At 38.4% G+C, this 23,959-nt stretch overlaps 1 protein-coding gene across 1 annotated transcript in view; it reads left to right on the top strand.

Moving 5' to 3' along the window:
• Positions 1 to 276: 276 nt before the first annotated feature.
• The window catches only part of prex2 (phosphatidylinositol-3,4,5-trisphosphate-dependent Rac exchange factor 2), a gene marked incomplete at its 5' end in the record, with an annotated part of 77,604 nt that continues 53,921 nt past the window's right edge, over positions 277 to 23,959 (top strand). The window contains 12 exons of the mRNA XM_015404435.1: positions 277 to 410; positions 4,384 to 4,487; positions 4,600 to 4,649; positions 10,018 to 10,093; positions 10,980 to 11,052; positions 12,993 to 13,135; positions 13,448 to 13,540; positions 13,946 to 14,094; positions 14,186 to 14,271; positions 17,620 to 17,756; positions 21,129 to 21,246; positions 21,828 to 22,012. Coding sequence (XP_015259921.1) covers positions 277 to 410; positions 4,384 to 4,487; positions 4,600 to 4,649; positions 10,018 to 10,093; positions 10,980 to 11,052; positions 12,993 to 13,135; positions 13,448 to 13,540; positions 13,946 to 14,094; positions 14,186 to 14,271; positions 17,620 to 17,756; positions 21,129 to 21,246; positions 21,828 to 22,012 — 1,348 coding nt within the window. The remainder of the gene's footprint in view (positions 411 to 4,383; positions 4,488 to 4,599; positions 4,650 to 10,017; positions 10,094 to 10,979; positions 11,053 to 12,992; positions 13,136 to 13,447; positions 13,541 to 13,945; positions 14,095 to 14,185; positions 14,272 to 17,619; positions 17,757 to 21,128; positions 21,247 to 21,827; positions 22,013 to 23,959) is intronic.

Genomic DNA, 23,959 nt, shown 5'->3' with positions numbered 1-23,959 from the left:
TGGATCAGAGCATTAAATCCCTTTTTCTGCTTTTTGCAGCAAAAAATCATGATATCCAGTTAAACCCTCAAATAAATTACATCAAAGTAGACAAAACAAAAGAAGTAAAAGCTTATTTTATGTACAGCATATTCTGACCCAGGAAAGTAGAGAATGCATTCCTTTGAGATACCTCCAGTTCTGAAAGATTTTTCTCCACTGATAACTCTCACCACCTTTTCCCTCCTGTGTTTATGTCTGTTATTGTTGTTTGGTCTTTAAGTAAACAAGTTTTAGTTATGTCCATGTTTTCTTGTCTGTTTTCCCTAGTGAGTTTGTTTCTTGGCTGATGGAAATTGGTGAAACAGGAAACCCAGAAGAAGGGGTTCACTTGGGTCAAGCTCTGCTGGAGAACGGCATCATTCACCACGGTTAGCTCCTTCTTTTCTTCATTTTGTTCCTCCTTTAAAATCCCTTGTGGTCTTAGAACTCAACAAAAATCTGCTGAACTTCACTTGACCTTTAGTTTTAAACAGTCAGCCTCTCAGACAAACGGTCTTTTTAGACCACTTGTCTTGTTGGGTGAATGTTCTTCACTCAAATGTACCCCATGTTTTCACCCAGTCACTGATTTCTCTATTTACCTTACCACAGACATGAACTTCATTGGTCATTTTGTTGATTTAATGGTTATTTATTTTTCAAATCTCAGTATACAAAAAAAAAAAAAAAAACTTGAGAAGAAGAAGTTGAAGAATTTTCTGCCCAGGTAAGAATTTATGGTTATTACAGCTTGATATCGTTCACAATGAGCACATGGTATAAAAAAATTACCATTTAGGTTCAGAATTAAGTTCCTTTACACTACACTCATATTTAGTATGAACTTTCATACAGATCTTAATTTTAACCGTATGATCCAAATCATGAAAAGGGCCTCTGGTAAAACTGGCTTGATATTGGACAAACCTTTTTAGCAGAATCTTTAAGAGATTGTTTTTTTACTTGGTTGTTTTCATCAGGTAAATAGAGCTTTGTACTAAAGTCTTGATTGTGTGTTACAGTTGATTGAATCAACTGGAATTGACTCAATCAAACAACTAATTTTTATGAAATTTGATTGAGCAGGTAAGACTCTAAATACCACATAGAACCTAATAGGATGTCCTACATGGGAAGAGTAAAACTGATTTGGTAGATATAAAGTCGGTGAGCAATGAGGAGGCATGTTACATCTTCAAATAAGACAAAGATGGTCCCACAGGGCAGGCTGTCCTAGGGCTCTGCCGGTGGCCGGTCACCCAAGGTGGACTAGGTCCAGGCCCACACTACCCCCTCGTGGGGACCCCACAGGGCTAGGGAGCCACCAGGGATGAGACAGAGCACCTACCGAAGTACCCAGCACCATACCTAGAGAACCATCAGTGCTCCAGCAGAAACAGGCACCTCTCATTAGCGAGGAGCATAAGAAGGGCCAGGAGACAGGCATTTGCTCATACTTGGGGCTCATACTTTGGTGCCCACATCCCCGTAAATACCAAATTATTTCTAATACTGCGGCCCTGCAAATCAAATGCTCTCTTTCATCTTCCTGTTTTTACTGGACAGCTGCAACACTCAATCAATGACTTTTTTTTACATCCTCCTTTAGCGCTTTATTTTCAGCTTGACTAGATTCAAGGGATTCTTTCAAAGCCTGCAATTCTTTATGGAGAATTTCAACCAGGGCAAGGCGGGCATCAAAGCTGGCGAGCTTTTTATCAATGAGGTCCAGGATGTCTGCATAGTTTTCTTCTGGAGAGATAGTGGAGCTGCTGCTGGCTGACGATGTAGAACCAGAGCATTAAGATGTTTCTGAGGCTTCCGGTGTGGCGTTGTTGAACCGTGATTTTCTTGTTTTGCACATAAAAAAATTGGTCAAAACACTCATCCATGTAGGTCTCCAGGCTCTCCACAGTTTCCTTGTTCAGTTTGAGTAGAAAAAAATGAGAAAATTAAGCTTATAGTTTTATCGTTAAGTTTTTATACGCCCGGTTTATATTTATTGATTTGTCTTTCCTGAATTAGACTGTTTACTATCAGTCTAATGCCATCCTGCTCATGCAAAGCTTTCGCAAGATCTGTCAGCCAATCATCTGCTTAATAGTCCCTAGAAAAAAAAAACAGAATCCTATTTGCATCCATTGTGGATTGCTGTGTGACTCACTTGGCGACATATGCCGAAGCAGAAATGAAATTAGTCGGTGTGAACCTGGGGTTGGATTACTTTTCCATCCCAAAAAAGCAGTTTTAAGTAGTGTATGGTGTATTGTCCTATGGGAACACCTGATCTCACTGGAGTTTTTATTGACCAAAATGACAAATGCTCAAAGTTAGACATAATGAAAAGAAGTTTGTTTTCAGGAAGTCTAGGAGAGACTTTCAAATGATCAAACATGGTACCGGCTCAAACATTGTGGTGGTAGCATCATGCTGAAGGGCCACTTTTACTTTAGAGCTATTGGTCACTTGAAAACACTGGATGTAATAGTAAAAAAGAGAACTTAATCCAGAATCCTCAACTTTTCCTCAACTCAACATAGAAGCCAGGGATCTGGAACCCATCAAGAGGTGCATGTGCCTGACCCTCCTACCTGGCTCTTCATAATTGGCCCAAACATTAGCACAAGAAATATTTGTAAGATTAAGATGTATCAGTTTTCTTTCCAATAGCTTTACCAAATTTCCATAACAGGTTGTGTTTTCTCTTCTTTCTTATTTATGATTAACGTATTTGTTTACAATTTATTTTAGTTTATTGGTTCCTAATGTGTACAAGTAAGAGTAACAAATTTTGTGTCGTATGATATGTCTTCATTTGTTCTAAGGCTTCTAAAACAATATCAAATATATTTTGGTTGTTTACTTTCACCACGGATAGGTCTCATGTTTTATAACATCTGACCAGTTTTTGTGTTTTTAAAGACAGAGCCTTTTGTTTAGATAAGCTTATTCCTACAACTGACATAAAATACAGTTAATTTCATGTTGTTCTCTGTATATTTATAGCAGGAGGGAGGGTGAATGTTGCCCTTGAATTGTAAAGGTTGGTGACTCCTAAAGTGGATGGTAAAAATGCAGACACAATAGGATGTTACAACAGGAAAAGGCTACCAAACAAGCATTAGAGTGGTTTTACAACTGATAAAGCAGACTAATATTAAGTTTCTGGAAGGACCTTAAACTCAGTATTGAAATTAACTGGAATTTCCTCTCATGGGATTTCCTCACCAGGAAACCAATCAATTGGAACAAACTTTACTGATTATGTTGAGCAAAGAGGTCAAACATCTTCCCTTAGTTCAATCAAACACTTTCCCATGGCTACAGGCAGCATGTGGCCCCTGTATACTTTTCCAATGCTCAAGATCAGGTTAATTAATATAGCATATTTTTAACAACTCGTGCTACACCAATGGCTTAGTAACCAAAAATTAGTCCAAAAGAGTAAATCTTGAGAAAGTGAAGACTTAAAAAGCAAGTCAAAACAGATCAGATGTATGTAAAAGCAGCAACAATACATCGCTCCAGAGCAGATTTGGTATTTAACAGACAGAAAAAATTGAAAAAAAAAAAGTTTATACACAGAAATGTTACGATCAACAACTAATAAAGTAGCTCTGCATGTGTATGTATATTAAACACATAAGCAACTCCACTGTTGTGCGGCCATGTGTGAGGGCTGTGAAATCCCTATGAATTGTGCAACAAATTCTCCATTTTCAGATAATTGAAGTTGTTCCATAGTCATTTCACCCTGAATATAGAAGTGTAAAACAATCAGAAGGCTCCACATTTGTGTGCCATCCATGTCTACAATGGGTGTGCATAAACCTTTGGAAGAGCATGAGACCTAAATTGGCTTTGTTTTGCATTCAGAGCAAATTGTTCATGATGTGTGCTTTACTTTCAGAGTTTAACTAAATCTCTCGGTGGTGGGGTATCGCTTTGGCTCTTAGAAATGAAATTGGGTTTCATAGCTGTTCTTAACAGAGAGGAATCGGACTCTTTGCCATCGGCAGCCCCGAGCCTCTGAATATCTTTTCATAAGAGCCTTTAATGGAACCTGCATGGCTGCAGCCAATAATACGAAGCCAAGTGTTATTACTGCTGGAGGGTCCACATAAAAAGAACCTAAAGTGAGTGAGGCACAGAGCTGTGTGAGCTGCAGCGAAATCTGTGACAGCTTCCCATGAGGTCGGATTCTTCTTTTTGTCTGGAAAGCATGGCCCTCCTCAGCTTGACTGTGTTTTTAAACCTCTTACAGTTCAAATAAAAACACTACCTAAGGGTTTGACTTTTTTACTCTAATACATCACTTGTCAGGATTTGTTTTCTTTTTTTCATCTGAATTTTGTTCTTCAGTCACAGACAAGCACCAGTTCAAGCCGGAGCCTGTGCTGTACCGTTTCCGATATGATGATGGCACCTACCACCCCAGGAGTGACATGCAGGATGTTATAGCAAAGGTAAAGGTCCAGGCTTAGTGTGAAAGACAGAATCACATTTTATCAAAACATTTCTGACATAAAATAAAACGCTGATTTCTTTTTCTTCTTTTTCTTGTTTTTTTTTCCTCAGGGTATCCGTCTGTTCTGCCGTCTACACAGCCTCTTTAACCCTGTCATCAGGTACAAGCGCTTTTTTTCAAAAAGCAATAAATATAAAGGGAAGATGTGTTTTTGGTAGGGATACTAACAAAATAGGTATATTCCTGGCAGTGCTTTTATTTCCCTTTTATCTGATTGATTCGACAGGGATGTAAATATTATGTGTAACTTATTTTAAGTGAACTTGTGCTATAGAAATATGAATTAAACAGACTGTAACCCAGAATTAATTTCTAAGTTAATTAGAATATTGTAGATGGCTTCTTGAGTTTTTGGTAATTTCTTTGCACTTGATACATGGTGGGGCCTCCTTTTGTGTAATGACTACATTAAAGTGGCGTGGCACATTTAATTTGTGGTTAAGCTGAGGTATAATAAAGCCTAGCTGGTTTTTAATGCTGCCTTCAGGTCATCTGCATTATTGGGTCTGGTGTCTCTCATCTTTCTTTTGACAAAATCCAAAAGATACTCTACTGGATTTAGGTCAGATAAGCTTACTAGCTATATCTACCCCCATAGCAACTGAACTGGCTTTTGGTATGTGTGGCAGTGCTGGCAGGAGCAAAATCCTGCAGAAACCTGAAATTGGCATCTCAATAAAGCTCATTAGCAGAGGGAGCATGAAGTGCTCTGAAATTTCCTGTTGGATGGTCATTGTTGAAAGGCAGCCAAATCATCAGGGACTGAGGAAACATCAAACCTGACTTCAAGCAACAAGGATTCAGTTCCTCTCTACTCTTCCTTCAAATGCTGGGATTGTGTTTGGGCGTCGCTTGTCGCTTGTTTCCCCCGAAATTCTAGACCATGATTTTTCTTGACGATCCTCTCAAGGCTTTTAGCAGCTGGTGTTTCCTACTACGTTTTTTTTTTTTTTTCCCTTTCACTCACCTTTCTTTGAATGTGCTTGGGTACAGCACTCAGAACAACTTACTCTTTATGAATTACCTCTTGTTGTTTGCCCTCTTAAAACTTTCTTGTTACTGACTGTCTTCCATACATCTTTCAGAAAAACAAAAAATATTTATAATAATGCCATCTGCCCCAGCCCTCCTTGATCCAGGAAACTGGAAGCAATAGTTTTGACAGGTTAAAACATCCAAAGAAAGCCATTTATGTTATTTTATCGATCTTTGACTGCAAGCTCATCATAAAGGGGTTTGATTAAAGGAATAAAACCAGGAGTGGAGGGGAGAGGGTGTTATGTCAACACACAGACTTTTATATGTTAAAGGGAACTGTTAATTATGTTGCTGCTAATTTTAGTCAATGGTATTGCATTCTAAGGGGCAGATTATACTTCTGCAACCGCACACATTAAATGTTGCTTGGGTCTGGTCATGAACCAGTTTTGCTGGTATGCTTCTGCACAGTCAGTCTGGAATTTCTAGGGATGCAGAGCAGTTTCCTGCCAAAGCGAAAGGGGGAGCCTATTCGAGAACTTGGGAGAACTTCGGTGGATGGTCACGAGAACTTTGGCGCCGCTGGTGGGAGTGTTTATTTTCCAAAACAACAATGGCGCGTCTGCAAGATACCACAATCACGAAGATGGACCTAGAGCTTCCAGACATCAAAAAGGAACCGGTTTTCTTAATGTAGTTGGCAAAAAAAACAATTAACCTTTTGTCCTAGTTGTCAATTTCATTTGTTCCTTGGTTTTTAAAAATGGTGCGCTCCGGCACCGAATTGAGAAGGACGTCCACACAGACAGTTGGAAAGGCATACCAAGGACCAATCACAGCTGCTTTCTGTCTGCGCACTTCCTTCCGCTTGAGGTCTTTGCGGGTTTGCGACCGTCCGACACGTAGTCAGAATATCTTTGAGGTGTGCGACGACGGTTGCAGAAGACAGATTTGACGGTTTCAGAGGCTATGCGTCAGAAGCATAAATTGGCCTTAATGAGGACAGATTGAAACTCACTGAGTAAACTCATCAGCAGGTCAAAGAGGCTTTGTCCTACATCGCTCATCCAAACTGTTCCTATAAAATTAATAGCAGTTTCATTCCACCTTACTCCTTTCTTATTAAAAAACTTGAAACTGATTTATGAATTTAGAATTGAATGAAAATATATACAAGTTCGTATAGTAATTAATTAGCCTTGAGAAGATCCAGGAAGATAATCATTACCGAACGTAGTTGAAAAACTTAAGGTAGGTGAGATTATTAAACTGAAATGCTTAATTGGTTACTATAGGGAACAGGCCTCCACTGCTTTAAAGTCCAGTGGAGCTGGACTTAATTCACCATAGCCTCAGACTTTTTGCATTCTGCAGCTTCCCTGCCAATGGAAACCAATTCCATGAAAGCCATTCTCAACATCATGTTAGTTAATTTAAAGGCTACTTGAAGTTTGGAGGCTTCTAGTGTTTTACTGCAGAAAGTGAGCCTTCCCTGCAGTATCCTCATACATTAGTTGCCTACTGCTGATTGCTGCCGTTCCCAATGACTGGTACGCCCAAATTCAATTATTTTGAGGGGCAAACCAATAGGTTTGCTCATGAAGTGTATGACATATTGTTATCTTTCTTGATGACTCAGTATAATTGCAGTTTCAGGTCAGGTCTCTGCTCTGCAGAACATAAAAAAACAATTATAAAAAAGATTATAACATCACACCAATGGTTACAGCAAACAACACAATCATAAAACTTGTGGACACATTAAAAGTGCTTACCTCAAATGCACATCAAGTTTTCCAATTTTAGGATGTGAGGAATGTTAACAACCGTGACTCACTCATGTTCCATTCTACAGTCATGCACTGAGTTGTAGTTGTGACGTGACAAAGTGTAGAAACTTTTCAGTGGCATAAATACCCTTGCAAGGCATTACATATAGTACTTTACATCCCTTAATGAAGGAGATCTTTTGGGGAATTTTTTCACATCAGATTGAATGCTGACCAAGATGGCTTTTCCTCTTCTGCCAAGTTCTGTTGTCTGTACGCTGTAGCTGACAGTCAAACTGAACAGTTTTAATTCACCTGAGCTGTGGGTAATTTCAGCAATGGGTTTCTCATCTAAAAGTCCAGTAGTAATAAATATTATTGTCCTTAAAAATGTCCTTACTAGTGAAATGTTGTGAAAACACAATTGGTTGTATAAATGATAAAAAATAATATTGCCTATTTACACCCTTTAAAAATGTAATAATTGTAAGTAGATTGTAATTATTAAACCTTGGTTTAAAAACAAACATATCCAATTAAATAATTGAACCCCAATACAGCTTAAGGACTTATTTTAAGACCTCGGCTCAGCCACCGCAGCCTAGTTTGTTGTTTATGATGTACTTTAATGGGGCCTGAAGAGAAGCTTTCTTTACCACATGCATGCTAGAAGCGTCCCTCACAATTCCTTATGACCCAAACATTTAAGAACCTTACGTTTGCGTGCCAGATATCTTGGCATAGTAACTCTCTTCAGGGCATTTGAGGTATTTGTGTCGCTAGCCAGATCCACACTGTGCTCTCACTAAAGGCTCAGCACAATGCATCAGGGCCTGAGAAGGCCAGAGCTTAATTGAACGATCCAGCCTCTGCTTAATTATGTGGAATTTCCTGGCAGAGCAAGAGAGAGTCGAGTCAAAACGGGGAAGAGAATAAACTAGTCAGTGGCCCCCTAATATACAGCTCCCACCGCTTTGTCCTTTGTCCTCTCATTTTATCAGCAGTTTTAAATGTCCTCTCTGGACCTTTACAGTGTAGACAGTAGAAGCTGATTGGAAGTGGTCTTAAGTCTACCATTTATTGGGGGTTAAATTAATACAAATACATTGAAGGTCTAACAGAAAGTATCTTTACATTACATACAGAAAAAGGATGTTTGAGCCTCTATAGTTTTCTCATAAATCAAGAGGTTAAAGCAAAACTGCAACTTTTAGCTACATGGCGCTAGACCTGTAGCTTTCAGGTGTAGCACTCTTGAAAACAACTGGAAACGCTGCACTGTCTTGAAATTAAACAGCCTCCCTCAGTGTCTTGTAATTTAATAGCAGACGTTGTGGAGTTACTAGTAAAGATAAGGAAACATTCCTTCATCTGGATGAAAACCTACATAACAGAACCAAAAAATGTCTGATCAGGTCGCCGCTCTTGTGCTTAAGGGGAGCTCGGACTGCCACAAAGAGATGCTCTAGGTCAGATGGCTCATTCAGTGATGGATCTAACCCTCTACAATTAGATGAGCTTTTGTGAAGGGCAGCCCACAATTGTTGTATACTGACCTAAAAAATAATTTAATGTATCTAAAAAATGAAGTAATACTTGCATAAAAATGTTATGCAGTGTTGCTTTACACAGCTATAAAGAACGATAGGGTATATCGTTCTTTAGTTATTTATCAGGACTGAGCAGTGGATTAAAGCTTGAGCTTTAACCTTCCTTAGCATGATTTATTCCAAAGCGTGCCTTAAAAAAGACAGCTACATACATCCCCACACCGCGGACTGTCAGAGCATACCTCCCCCATCTCCAGACGGCAAGTTAAAACCATCTTTTTTTACCCTTTACCTCTCATACTTCTTAAGTGGTTGTTTCCTTGAGCAGAACACACGGCTATGGCTATCCACTGGGAACCCACCATACAACCCCCCACCCCTACCCATTTCCCTCAATCTGCTTAAAATTCCCAGCATTTCCAGTTCAAGAGAAATGCAGAAACATTTCCTCTGGTCAGAATGACTTATTATGCACGGCCATCTCTGCTTGTTAGAGACAAGCGTACACTGGCAGATATACTGACATAACAGAACATTTACTGTGAGAAGGTGGACACCTCTCCTCATCCGCCCCCCACCTTACCATCTAAACAGCACCAGCTGAGATTGGGATTGAACTTTGGCCCTCAGACCTTGTTGAAGCTGTCTGGACAGCAAGAAAATGAAGCCTGTGTCTATGTGTGGCTGTGTGAGTCTGTCGGGGTGATTGTGGTGTACTAGCACAAGTCACAGCAGTTCAGGACTTTCCCCGACCATGTGGATCTGGCCCCCATATTGCCCCCCCCCGGGACACCACAGCATTCATTGGAAAGTCACGGCTGCATTTCAAAAGGCATTCTCGGGGTCTGGCAGAGTGCAGCCCAGTGCATAAAGTCGAGAACACCAACACCATGCCAGCTTCTAACCGAGGAATGTCGTTTCGCTGTCAACAAACCCAAAGAACCCACTTAGATAAATGACACAACTGCAAGTACTTAAGAAGCCGCACCTTGCTGACAGCAGGAATTATGAGTCCAACTTTTGGCATTGTGTTTAAATAGACCAGACAATTACTCCTCTGCACGTTCCCTGTCTCAGATAGTCATAGTGAAAGCAAACGGCAACAATAAATATCCAGAGAATCTCTATATAATCCTGATATTAAAAATTGTTTGCCTTTGTTCTTTTGCAGGGATAAGGACTATCATTTACGGACTTACAAGTCAGTGGTCATGGCAAACAAGCTCATAGACTGGCTTATAGCACAGGTAAGCAGTGCATGGAAAAAGGTTTAAAACACGTACATGTAATTGTTAATCAATTCTATTTTTGCTCCGAACATGTTTGAAATATGCTGGTTGTGTGTTTTATCTAACCAGAACCTTATTAAAAACTAGAATTGGGTTTTCAATGTGTAAAGATTTACCATTATGATCCGATACTTACTGCCAAATTCTAATCTCCAGCATGTTGTTTTCAATCATCTTCCCTGCTTCTTCTGATTGGAAGCAGATTTGCTCAAAAATGAAAGCCAGCAAAAAAAAAAGAAAAGAAATATTGAAGTGGCTGTTGTCATAACAGGTCACTCACTTCAAATGGGCTGCAGAGACAAGAGAAGCCCTGAAATCTGAAGCTCTCAGCGGAGCTCAGAGGAAACGCAGACCTGATTGTATGTCTAAGCTTTATTAACCCTAACAGGAAGTGCTCAGGCTGACAGATTGATAGTTTTGTAAAGGATGGCAACAAAGAAATGAAATGAACATGGAAACCGCAAGCGAATTAAATACAGATATTGCATGATTTCATCTGCTCTCAGTCGAAGTTCTGTTTCTGTCGGGGGTGGGGGGGTTATGTGTGACTTTGGCTATTGGAGAAGCCTCCTCTTTCTGCTTTGGGACTTCAAGAGCTGTCACATTGCACTGTCTAGACATAGCTTTAGATGTGTTAAAGGTAGAGTGCTGGGTCGCTCTGCTGGCCTCAGGGTGTTTGGGTAGAGGAACAAAGCAGGATGGAAAGTGCGACATTTCAACTGCCTCAGGAAAAACACTTCTTCGTTCTGTCTGGTTTTCTTTTTGTTGCTTGTCTTTCTGTCCAGAGTCTTAATTGTCCCCCATGTTAAACGTTTTTTTTTTTGTTTTTTTTCTTCTGGTGCAGGGGGACTGCAGAACAAGAGAAGAAGCGCTTATCCTAGGGGTCGAGCTGTGCGACAATGGCTTCATGCATCATGGTACAGCAGTCCGTCTGGCTTCCCAGAAGCAGTCCTGTTCAGTCAGAGCTCTCCTTCATGGATTCAGCGGAAGCTGAATGTTAAATTTAGGGAAGATACTCAAAGAGCGGCTGGCATTTAGCATCCTGCCTAAGAACACAGCCATTCTTGTTCTGTTTTATTCCATTTACCACTTTGACGCAGAGCAGAAATAGAAGCATTTTTTTTCAATCAAGTGAATAAATCTGTGTTTGTGCAACTCTTTATGGATATTATCATGCATGCTTACAGCCCCAACGTCTTGGGGTCGAGCTTAGTATAATTTCGTGCTCAGAATTTTAAAACACTCACAGTTGCTATGGTTATGTTGTATTTACGAGAATCTGATTTGTTGTTTTTCATCCACACATTTATACCAAGGTTTACATTATTGAGCTAGCCAGTCACTGGACGTATGTTTTGCGATCGCCGGGAATCGAACCCCAGTCAACTGCTTGGAAGGCAGCTATGCTCACCACCAATGCATTAAAATAATTTTACTTTATTGCTCTCACACTGGAGATATTTACCGCTGCATATAACCCATCCCCTTGGGGAGCAGTGGGAGATCCAGAGTAGCAGTCTGTGGGAGTGGGGCTCGAACTCAGAACCTCAGGATTCCAAGCTCTATGCCCTAACAACTAGGCCACCATTCCCCTCATGACAGGAAAGGAGTAGGATTGCTTTGGGAATAGCCAAAGACATGGGGCCCCCTTTCTACTTATTTCTTTTCCTTAATAATTATGGGGGAAAATCTGAAAAAAATCGTAAATCCGATTGAAAATAAAAAGTCAGAGATTTTATTTTTAGGCCATATCCACCAGCCCTAATCCTGGCTTTCTAAAGTCGGTACTTGCTTACATGTTTTGATGTTTCCCTGCTTTAACACACCTGATTCAGTTTAGATAAAACATGTAAATAAGCCATTATTGTAAATCAGGTGAGCTGATGTAGGAGTAAGTCTGTAACAAGTTGGACACACCTGATGTAGGCCAACAAGACATGTTTGTAACTCTCAGCTCCTGTGTGGCCTCCTTAGTAATTTCAGAACATTTACCTTAGACCAGGGGTCACCAACGCGGTGCCCGCGGGCACCAAGGGGCCCTCAAGGACCACATGGGGTGCCCTCTTCATCTTCTGAAAACAGAAGAACTCACTCAGTGGGTTAAGTTTAATTTTTTTTATTCTGTTGCTCTTCTTTTTAATCATTTATGTATTATTTAATCATGTTAACAATTTCATCATATTTCAGTGGTTTCAATATGACAATATTAAAAAGAAAATTAGAAATGAATAAAAAAAATTAAATAAGATTAAAAATGAGTTTTTATGGATGAGATTTACTGTAGATGAACTCTGATCCCTCCAGTTCATAGGTCAGTATTGGTAGCCCTTCCTATGACTCGGTAGCCATGAAGTAGCCCTCAGCCTTAGAAAGGTTGGTGACCCCTGCCTTAGACTGTTTAAACACAGGATTACTTAACTACTCAATTATTTACTGAGTCATTCTTTTCTGTTTGTTTACCGACTTATTTTCATACTTACCAATTTATTCACCATCTTAGTTACTTACCTGCATTTCCTTATCTAACTAATCACACAATTGCCAAGTTATTCAATACTTAATTATTAAACTGCTTTTTTACTTTTTATCTACTAACCGGCTTATTTCCCAACTCATTCAGTTGCCTACTTAATGCGTTTATATTCTCAAACACCATACTATCTTCCATTCTATTATTATTGGACAGCTGATCGAAAATTAATCTGTTTTGTTAAATGAAAAAAAAAAAAAAAAACATGAGCCATCCAAACCATTACATTTATTTATTTTGTTATAAATGTTAGAACTCTTTAAGTCAAAATGTTCTGTGGGCATTGAATTGTTGATATTAATTTATAGCACTGTTCCATTTTATTAGTGTTGGAGAAGAGTGAGTTTAAGGATGAACCTCTGCTGTTCCGCTTTTTTGCTGATGAGGAGATGGAGGGATCCAACACCAAACACAAACCCATGAAGCACGATCTGAAAATAGTTGAAAATGTTATTGCAAAATCTCTCCTGGTGAGTTCCTCTTGTTTCATCAACTTCATCAGCTTCTTGTCATGTCATATGCTAAGACTTTGTAACCTTTGATCTACGCTTAAGCTTAGTAAATTATTAGGAAGGGCACAGCTGTGAGTAGAGAAAATAAAAACTTTTTATTCTTAGTAAGCAAGACCAGCATTATTTCCAGAAGCAAAATCAGCAAAATACAACAAAATCTGTTATCTGTCTGGAGCACTATCCTCTCCTTCTGTTGTTTGTGCTTTGGGAGTGTTTTGCTCTGCTGGCTTGGAGTTTTGCTGATACTCAGCATGTTGCTTTTTTTCCCAGATAAGGCCAAGTGATGGAAGGTATGGTTTTACCCTGGAAGAAAGAAACAGAGTCCCCATCATCAAATGTGTGGAGAAGGGCTCCGCAGCTGAGGTGAGACGTTTGAGACAAAAGGATGCTCCACACATCCTCGCCTTGTAAACATTTAGGGCATACTTTGAATCGGGGTCTGTTTGTGTTTAAAGCTGAACAGATATTGGAGGAATATTTGCTTAGTTCTACCTTTTGTCCTCTAAGGCCCCTGTATCATCTACTGTAAATGCTCCAAATGTGTGCTGACATCCGTAGGTTTTGCTAATACATAGAACTGTGTGCTTATCTCTAAATCCTTAGTCCTAAGTAAATTACATTTATTAGAAGATTGGGCTTCATAGTGAATAACAGTAGAGTGGAAGGCATTCTTAATTCTCATGAAGAGAGTCTCTATAATTATATCTGACATAACTCTGAAACTTTTTAAGTTTTATGTATTGTTTCCTTTTGTGTTGTATTTTTAAGATGGCTGGCCTGGAAGTGGGGAAGAAGTTGTTTGCCATCAATGGAGACCTAGTGTTCCTGAGGCCTTACTCTGAAGTGGAAGTTCTCCTCAGGCGGTGTTTCAACAGCAAGGGGCCAATCCGAGTGCTGGTCAGCACTAAGCCAAGAGAGTAAGGCAGATCCAAGTCTACACTGAACTGTGAAAATTGTCTCTGTGTGCACATCTCAGTTTTTTTCTTTGTTTTTTTTTTCTCTCTGTAGGACTGTAAAGATCCCAGACTCTGCAGATGGTCTGGGCTTCCAGATCCGGGGATTTGGCCCCTCTGTGGTCCATGCTGTTGGAAGAGGTAGAAGATATATGTCTGGCTGCATCAGCAAAAGAGTTGCATTTGTTGCCAGTGTCACAGCTGGCAGGCAGCTGCTGCCTCAGTCTTTAGGGAAATGCATGACTTGGCTGCTGTAAGAAAAGTCACAATGATTTCCTCCCACCTATTCACAGTTTTATTTTTTTTTCTCACAAGATCCCCTTCTTTGCAGGGTTTACAAAGGCCCTGCATTCATCAGAGTCCTGTTCCCTCTGTGTTCTTCCTTAATAGAGCCTGTATAGAAGCGCCGCTATCAGGCATGGAACAAAATGGGGTCCAATCAGAAAACAATCCATAACCTTGTCTGGCTCTCCTCAGGGGAATTGAATCTTTTTTTTTTTCTAAAGCAATCTAAATTGGACAGGAGAGTTGAAAAGTGCCACCCGTGTGCTTGCATGTGGATTTTGATTGTTGACTTGATGCTGTTATTTCCTGGGAACCTGCTGTGTGTTTAGTAAAAGCACTGAGCTCAAGGTGTGGTGGGTGTCTAATCCCTCAGCTTTTCACTGCAGACTCTGTCCCTGGGTGTTTGGGGTCAGCAGGAGTAGGTAATACCAATTAGGGTGCCTGTCTGATGCTGGATGTGCAGAGAATTATTGATTATTGTGTTGTATCCTCCATGAGATTCACTTCCTATGGCTTTTAAAAAGAAGGGGCACTGGGGAACGTGTTCACCTTAGCTAACAAGAATCTGTAGCACATCGGGAACAACTGAGCTATTGATATCTGCAATTACCCTATGCAAATTATACTTTTAACCAATTACTGTATTTTAATTTCAGATGCACAATACATGAAATGAGATTTTGCATCACATGTTTTGTTGTTTGCAAAAATTGTGGTCCACTGGCGCAATGTTTTGTAGACATGTAAAAAAAAAAAAACCTTATGAAACAGTAAAACGTGCATGATCAGTGAAGAAGTACCTCAAGAGGAGCAAAAAAAATATTTAGAACAATGTGAACATCCATTGTCTATAGCAGGGTTCCTCAATTCCAGTCGCTGAACAATGGTGTTCTGAGTCGTTTAGATCTGTTTTTAGCTCAACATGCCTGAGTTAAATAATCAGGACATTAGCAGCACTTTGCAGAACTTGACTTCATACTGAGGTAATTCAGCCATTTTATTCATGTCTGGAAGCAGAGATACATCTAAAGGGTATAGGACACCGGAGCTCCACGACTGTAATTAAGGAACCCTACTCCAAGCCACTACTTATCCTTGTAAGGTTGGAGAGGGACTAATTTCTATCTCCAGGGGTTATTGGATAAGAAGCGGTTACACCGAGCAAAGGGCGTCAGCCCATAAACATTGTTTATTTATTAATTAATTAATTCGAGAGAAGCAACAATCAGAGATTGGTCAGATTAACAAAATCTGACTAAATGATACAGCATTGATTGTGATAAAAATAAAAGTAAAGTTAAAAGCTGTAAAGAGCAGGAAAGTTCTGCTCCAATAGTGATATCGGAAATGGGTCTAATATCTAAAATAACTGCCTACCTGTAAAATCTCAGATATTAAGAATGCTTTGCTACAATCCACTTTGGTTTAAAGTTTATGTAACTTTTTGGTAAATAAAAAAATGGGTCAGTTGTTCTATTACCTGATGCTATTAAGTATTGTTTTCTTTTTAAGAAATATCGCTTGATTAAAGCCTTTTCAGAATCAGAATCAGACATACTCTAATCATTACGCTCTATAAAATAAACAATAAAAGTATGTATGATTGATAATATCGGGTCAATATTGTTATCGGTCAATAATCAAAGCTGCAATATTGGTATTATATCGGAAATGAAAAAGTTGTATCTGGACAATTAACCCCAAATAAATAGCTAATTGTAGTCTCTTCTGGCCATAGATTGAGTGTAGAATAGAATAGGTTTCTTTAGGACACTACCTGCATTTAGTGTAAAATTTCTTTACTAAAAAGCTGAAACACATTTAATTTAATAGTATTTTGTTTTTAATTTAATGTCCTACTAGATTTACGTATTTATGTCGGTATTATTAAAATTCTAGGTATTGATACCATAATGTAGTATTTTATTTAATAATATATGTAAGTATTGATAATTATTAATGCTTTTGTGAAACAAACAGAACAGAAACAGGGTAAAAGCAGCAATACCTTTAGCTTTGAAGATTAGAGACTCATTCTTATGGAATTTATTAACACAACAGATCAAAATTCTAATGATAACAACCAAAAAAATCCCAGAAAGAACTGGTACTAATATTGTCCTCTCTTAATTTTGGTTTTGTAGTGCTATTAGCTGCTGAGACTGATTTTATATTTCTCTTTAAAAAGTGAGAACTAAAATACAAAACCCAAATCCTATTTTTTTTAAGACTTGCTAGCTGAGTATTATTACTTGTTTAAAGTAGAACCAGATGTGACTGTGTGGTAGAGAGACATGTTACTAAACCCTGCAGAAACAGCAACCTTCATTTTTTCATCAAGATTCATGAGAATCTTGTCATTTTTTCTTAAATTAAGTGCATTTTTTTTTCTTGAATTGAGAAGGTAAGTGAGACACTTTACCAATGAAACAAGACAATTTACATTTATAACGAGAAAAAAACAATTGCATTGTCTTAGTTCAAGTGCATATTATCGAATTCTGTTTTATAAGATAAAAAAAAAAAAAACAAATTCTATTGGCAGATCATCTTAGTAACCTACTTAAATTAAGCTTAAATAAGAAATGTTGACTTATTTCTAGATCGTTTTTCTCATGCAGGAAAATCTTAATGAAATAATAGACATTCTACTGCAGACAGAAGTTGAAAGCTCTCAGAGATAAGATTCAGGCTCTGGCTTACTTTTAGCATGACATGTATAGAAAATCCAGATTCCCTTCAATTACCTCCCTTTATGCATCTTTTGAGTTGAAAATAAGTTGTGTTGACATTATTATATTGTATCTGAATTATACAGATATTTAGTAGTTTTGGTAGAGATGTCAACCCTGTAATTTAAGTCTCCAGCCTCTTTGCTTAACTTTCTAAAGGTAATTCAGGTTGTGCTTTTAAAAGACAAAGAAAACATTGGGTGTAATATTTAGCTTCTCTCTGACTGCTTTTAACCTTGAAGTTTTCCTGTGATCTGAATCACATCCATTAAAGTGACCCACATCTATTTTAGATGAATGACTTCCCTCCTCTGGACACTGAACTCTCCTCCACACTCCTCCTGCAATGTCTAAAACAGGAAATAAAGATGTAAAAACAAAGCCAAGGAATGTTGACTGCTACCGTTCGGTGTTCAGGATGTAGACGATGTTCTTGACCTTTTGCCTCGTTCCTTTCTCTTTTCGCCGACAGGAACGGTGGCTGCCACCGCCGGCCTGCACCCTGGCCAGTGCATCATCAAGGTAAACGGCATCAATGTGAGCAAGGAGAGCCACGCCAGTGTCATCGCTCATGTCACCGCGTGCAGAAAGTACCGTCGGCCATCACAGGTGAGGCAGGAGGAGAAGACAGTAAAGGCAAAAGGGGATAGAGTGCAGACTAAATCCAGCTGGACACTTACATTCATCAAAGCCTCCCCTTTTGCCATAGTTTGACTCTATTTTAATGGCCGTCATTTATAATATGTGACAGAGAAACAAAATGGAATTAAGTAAACAAAAGTCTAGAAAGAAAGACACAATCCAGCAGTGAGGATGTGTTAAAAAGCCTTAAAAAAGATGAAAATTAGTCTTGTTTGCCACAATTCTTGGTATGGCTAATAAATCCTATAAAAGAGCTACAACTGAAACATGTTTCGTAATTCATACGTAAGTTATTTCATGATTCAAATGATCCGAAATCCAGGTTTCCTTGCTATGTCTGCTTCTCTTTCAAAGATACTTAGAACCTTTTAAATTCATGCTGTCATAAACATTTTGCAGGGTCATCAGAATGCTTCCTAAAACACAAATATTTAACTCTCAAAAAGGGAAAACTATTTTTCCTGAATCAGTTTTATCCTTAAATTCAAGAATTAAAGGTAGGGTGACCAACTTCTCACATTTTCAGTGAAATTTCAGTAATTCCTCCTCAGGTTTTTATGTAAATAAGTGTGCATTTCTCTGTATCGCTGCATAGATGGGGTGGATTTTTAAGCTCTTGCTTTACTTACAGCTTCCTACCTTGCTGCTGGTGACATTTCTAACTATAAGCCAATTGATCTGTCTGTTATGTAATGGATAAAGGCTGCATAGGAGACAGAGAACCAAAGAAAATGGAAACAAGCAGTGGTTATAAACGCAGCAGACAGACTCTGAGCTCCTGTTTTCCTTTTTGTAACTCTTTTCTATTTCTTAAGGGTCATTAAACAGAAATAATAGTGTTTTTTTCTCCTGCGGTGCAGAGGGAGGAGGTGAAAGTTCTGGAGATGACAGGGGGAGTGTTGCAGATCAAAATTGGTTTTTTATTCATTCTCAGATGGTGGTTGAAACAAGACCAGTGCTGGAGGAGAGGCCACCTGTTGGAAGTGGGAAATTGGGAAAATAGTAACTACAAGGGTGTGTGCGTATTGCATCACTTAGAATTATGTTTCATCACAACTGAGCTCTGCTGGGATTCGGAGCTTAATGATGCACTGCAGCAGGAGATCTGGTTTATACCTTGAGTGGATGCAAAGGAACTGCCTTCTCTTTCTTGTCCTCTCCCTGTTTCTCTGTGTGAAATGGGATGTGGTGGTTATAAGCATGGAGACCAGAGAGCTGACACAGCGTGCAGACTTGGCAAAAACCACAGTGCTGGTTCGGGTGTGGAAACCCTAAGCAGACAGAGACACACGCCTGTGAGGCACGCTAGAGTGGCTTGATTAGACCGGCACGGCTTTGTTACTGCATCCTCGTCGATTGCTGCATTTTCATATGTTTTTGAAGCCTTTCTTTTGTTTGCTCTGCCAGCCCAACTGTGACAGTAAACAACAAAGCTGTGCATAATCAACACTACATGCTGCAGCCTCAGCCTGTGCACACATAGCATACATTTTAAGAAATAGATTTTTTCTGGAAAAATTAGATAATATTCGTTAACATGATGTTGTTACTTTTCTGTTGTCACTACACGTGGACAAATACAATTTTTTTTTGGAGAATGTCTCATTTCAGTGGACTAGCCTACCGCTCAGCTATAGAAACTCATTGGTTAATGATACCAGAGTCAGTTGTTCTAATATCTATACTTGTTTAACGTTAATCTCTGTTTTATTAATATCACTTGATCAGGTCTTTCCTAATGACCTACAGTAAAAAATAAGTAATTAAAGCATTTTTGACAGTGATAAAGACATATCAGGTCAATATCGGTATGAGTCAATTCTCAAAGCTGCTGTATCTGTATCGTATCGAGAGTGAAAAACTTGTATTGGGCATGGTGATTATCCTGTTAGCTGGAGTTACATAAAAAATCTTGTTATTCTGCCTTGCCTTAACTCTGTGACCTTTAAAAAATGCGAATATTTTCAGAATATTTTCGTGCGATAGTGACAGATGCGAAATCTGAAAAGCTAAAAAAAGTCAGCATTTCTGTAATACTCATTTAACCTTCTTGTTATCCCCTAAGAGTATTGCTCTCACCCATAGCCTAACAAAGAGTAGAGACGCCATAGAAAATACAGTTTAAATCACACCTTATACCTCCCTGCTTTCTTTGGCTTCACTTTATACACCTAACTAATACTAGTTCATACTAATACAGATGATTGTGAAAACATGACAATTCTTGGTGTGCTGGCAGTTCTGGTTCCCATTCAGAGGTGGGATCTGGTCACTCATGGACAACACCTCTCACCCCCTGCACCAGACTGTAGAGGGGCTGGGAAGCTCCTTTAGTGAAAGACTTATACACTCTTTATGTAAAAAGGAGTGCCACCGCAGCTCATTCATCCCTGCTGCCATCAGACTTTACACTATAACTGCAATAACTTGTGCAATGACTAAAGTGCAATTACTATTTGATACCCTGTCCAATAACTAAAACACAATTTATATTAATACCCATTTAATACCCTGTGCAATAACCTGTTCAATAAGAAACTTCAGCTGTCATACTGTATATACATATGTGACCACACTGTAGATACTGTATGCTGACTACCCAATGCACCTTTTCCTCCTTTTGGCACCTTCTTTTTGACTTTTGAGCCGATGTGACATGTGAATTTCTCCACTGAGAGATCAATATAGTCTGTCTTGTCTTGTCATGCCTTGTTTAGATAAAATAAAAAAAATAAAAAATAAAAAAAAGATTTCTTTCTGCATTTTTTTAAATGGAGAAAAAACAAAAATTGGATTTCTGATGCATCTCTTCAAACTGGAGTGGCATTTGAAACAATACCTTTTGAATTACTTCGAAATCTACATTTTGCATGTCATATCTGCTTTACTGTAATGGGAATCAAACTATTTAGTCTTTTTTTTTATTAGTTTCTTGTGACTTTTGTCTCTATTAAACATAACAATTTCTTACCTATTAGGACCTGATCAAGCTGAAAATGCTACTCAGGTGAATTATTGGTGTATATATAATTGCTGTTGCAAAGCTCCTTTAGACAACATGTGAATTAATATAAATACATTTCATTATATAAATATATTTATCAGTATGACTTTCCTTTTTTTCCTTTTTTAGTTAACAGATTTAAACTAAATGTGTAAAACTATTGCTGCTTTTGGTCTGTAAATACATCAACCAACATTGTTTCAGTTTGACTTTTTTTTAAGCGTATAAGGGTTGGGGTTAAATGCTTTAATGCATAAATGAAAATAATCTAGTAAAGCCTCCATCTGACCCTGTTTTTATAATTTCTTTAATGAACATATTTATTGTTTCTGCAGCAAGACACCATTAAGTGGATTTACAACAACAGCGAGAGCGCTTTGGAGGAAAACCAGAAAAGTAACATGAAACCCACCCTGGAGGAGAACGGGGACGGCTTTGAGGGCAAAGTGGAAGGTGACCACACACAAACATTCTCAAAGCGCGTTGAAATCACCCACTTAGGAGGAAACATTGTGATCCGTGGTGTTTGTGGATGTAACACATGCCTATTCACAGTAACACACCAATGCTTGCTCATACTGACAGAGTGAGAGGCAGCTTTGAAACAGGCTCATCTGGATTGTGTTAGTATGAGAACTCTGCTTCCTCTGGCTCATCAAGTGTTAATTTCCCTCAACAATTTATAGATCCCAAAGAGAGAGTAAAACAAGGAAAGCTATTCCCCTCGCAGCAAATTGCTGCAGAGCACAATTTATTGCCATATTAAGTCATTGCATTAGCATAGGGCTGTTTAATTTAGTGGAACTGCTCATCATTTTTTTCTTCTCTTTGGGGATAGATGGAGGAAACCATGAGAAATGCCTTTTCTTCAAATTATGTGCTGACTTGGTGGTCTAACCTCCTATTTTAGCTGAATGTGATGATGAAATCAAAGTTCATCCCAGAATTTATGATTTTTGTACTGTTATGTTTGGGTGATAAAAAAAACCAAACTGAATCCTGTGTTTGTTTATTTTTTTTTCTTGTTTTCCTAGAAGTAATTGACAAATTCAACACGATAGCCATCATCGATGGGAAGAAGGACCATGTGAGCCTCACAGTAGACAATGTCCACCTGGAGTATGGAGTGGTGTATGAGTATGACAGTACAGCTGGAATCAAATGCCACGTTCTGGAGAAGATGGTCGAACCCAAGGGGTTCTTCAGCCTAACTGCTAAGGTATTCACTGCCGCTGTGTTACCAGATCTGCTGGGGTAGTCCGATCTGATTGGCTGAACGTTGTAACATGACAGAAAACGTGGTTGCCCAGACAACGATAATAACTTAATACAGCGTCCGTTTGCCGAGTCAGGAGCATCTGCAGTGTTAGCGTGTCTAATGACCAATGAAGTTTTATCTGATTGATGACAAAACTGAAAAGATCTGTTTATAGTGAACAAAGTAACTGCAAAACCATGATATAAAAGGGTGGGTAGCGCTGTGGCTAGTTGTGCTTAGTACCTAACAGATTAGCCTGTTTTAGGTAGTTAGTCATATTAAGCTGCACTACTTTTAAATTTGTCTAAAATCTCTATGAAAGTAATTTTTAAGATATTACATTTGTCCTCCTCTGCCCTCAGATCTTAATGAAAATAAGAACAAGCACTGAGACTTTTTGTGTCCCCTTGTTAAATATTAGAGGTCAGTCTGTCTTAGAAGGCAGTGCTTTCCTTCAAGACTGAGAATGAGTGTTTTCTACTTTCTGCTACTTTAGATCACAGATGAAATGTAAAATGATAGCAAATATTAGTAAAAATATGTTGAAACTCCTGAAGAGATCTGATTCTTAACAAATGTGAGCTACAGAGTTTGACCAAGTGGCGTTCCGTATGATGACACCATAAGAAAGGGAAGGGCCCCGAGCAGATCTGACCACCCGAGCAGATCTGGTACCTACACTGTTACCTTTTAAATGATCACAGCCCATTTTGCAAAAACAAGTCTATTATATTGTATAGTGTATTGTTTTCAACACAAACATATCTTTAAGCAGCTTGTGAAGCTTTATAAAATGGATTTGAAATTTGAATCTGACAACTTGCGGAAAACGACAAGGACTGTTTAAAAAGGATTATTAAAGATCCACTTCTTTATTTATTTTTTTCGCAATTTTGATTGGTTGCATTTAATGTACTTATTTAAATTAGTTTGTAATAAGTTGCATTATTATCCTTCTGTAACTTTTAGGAAAAAAATTAAAAAAAAGACTTGCAAATTATTATTTAGCCAAAACTGCAAAAAGTATAAAGTGCCAAAAGGGTAAACAACCAGTCTCTACTCCTAACTTTAATTTTCAATTTTCCTCATTTACCCTATCTTCACTAATAGCTGTTATTAAGTTTCTGCCTAGCCATTTAGGGAGTCTTGAAAATCATGAGTGAAAATGCCAGTCAGCGGTTGATTTCCGGATGCTTTCCTATAGCATAGAGAAGGTTTTCAGAAACGGGTTAGTAACATCCTGGAACTTTGTGTAATCAGTTGATTGAAATATGAGACTTGAGGAGATTATACAAAGCCTTTATTTTCAAGATAAAGCATCCTTGCTCTTACTACTTTGGGCCAAGGAAGAAAGCCTTCAGGCCATGAATGTCTCATAAGGAACTTCTAAGCCAAGAGGATTACTTTAGCATGGGAAAAACAGAGAAACATGCTGCTCTGTGCGGTATGCTGTTGCATCCAGATATGTAACCTGAAGCCTTAACATGCATACAGGAAGCAATAAATCACTTCGGCTTAAAGCTGCAAAGTTAACTAGGAAAAAGCTAAATTCACATTAAACAAAAAAACAGAGATAAGTTTGGAAAGATGTATATAAAAAAGTAAAAGCTTATGAAATCAAAAAGAAAAGCCTTACTTTTACAAGCAAAATATTTGCACTTTAAAATGGATATTTACTAATTCTGAGTTTACCAGCCATGCTCAGAATCAAGTTTATTGCCAAGTTGGTTTGCACTTACAAGGAATTTAACTTGGTGTTGATGGTGCAGACAAATTATATACAGTGTGTATATATATATATATATATATATATATATATATATATATATATATATATATATATATATATATATATATATACAGAACACGGAATCTATAGCTATGTACAACATAAAACATAAAATATAT

The sequence above is a fragment of the Cyprinodon variegatus genome, unplaced genomic scaffold, assembly GCF_000732505.1.
Source record: "Cyprinodon variegatus isolate N-32 unplaced genomic scaffold, C_variegatus-1.0 Scaffold1741, whole genome shotgun sequence".
Lineage (NCBI taxonomy): Eukaryota > Metazoa > Chordata > Actinopteri > Cyprinodontiformes > Cyprinodontidae > Cyprinodon > Cyprinodon variegatus.
The sequence above is the reverse complement of the archived record's forward strand: the minus strand, read 5'-3'. Positions and strand labels throughout refer to the sequence as shown.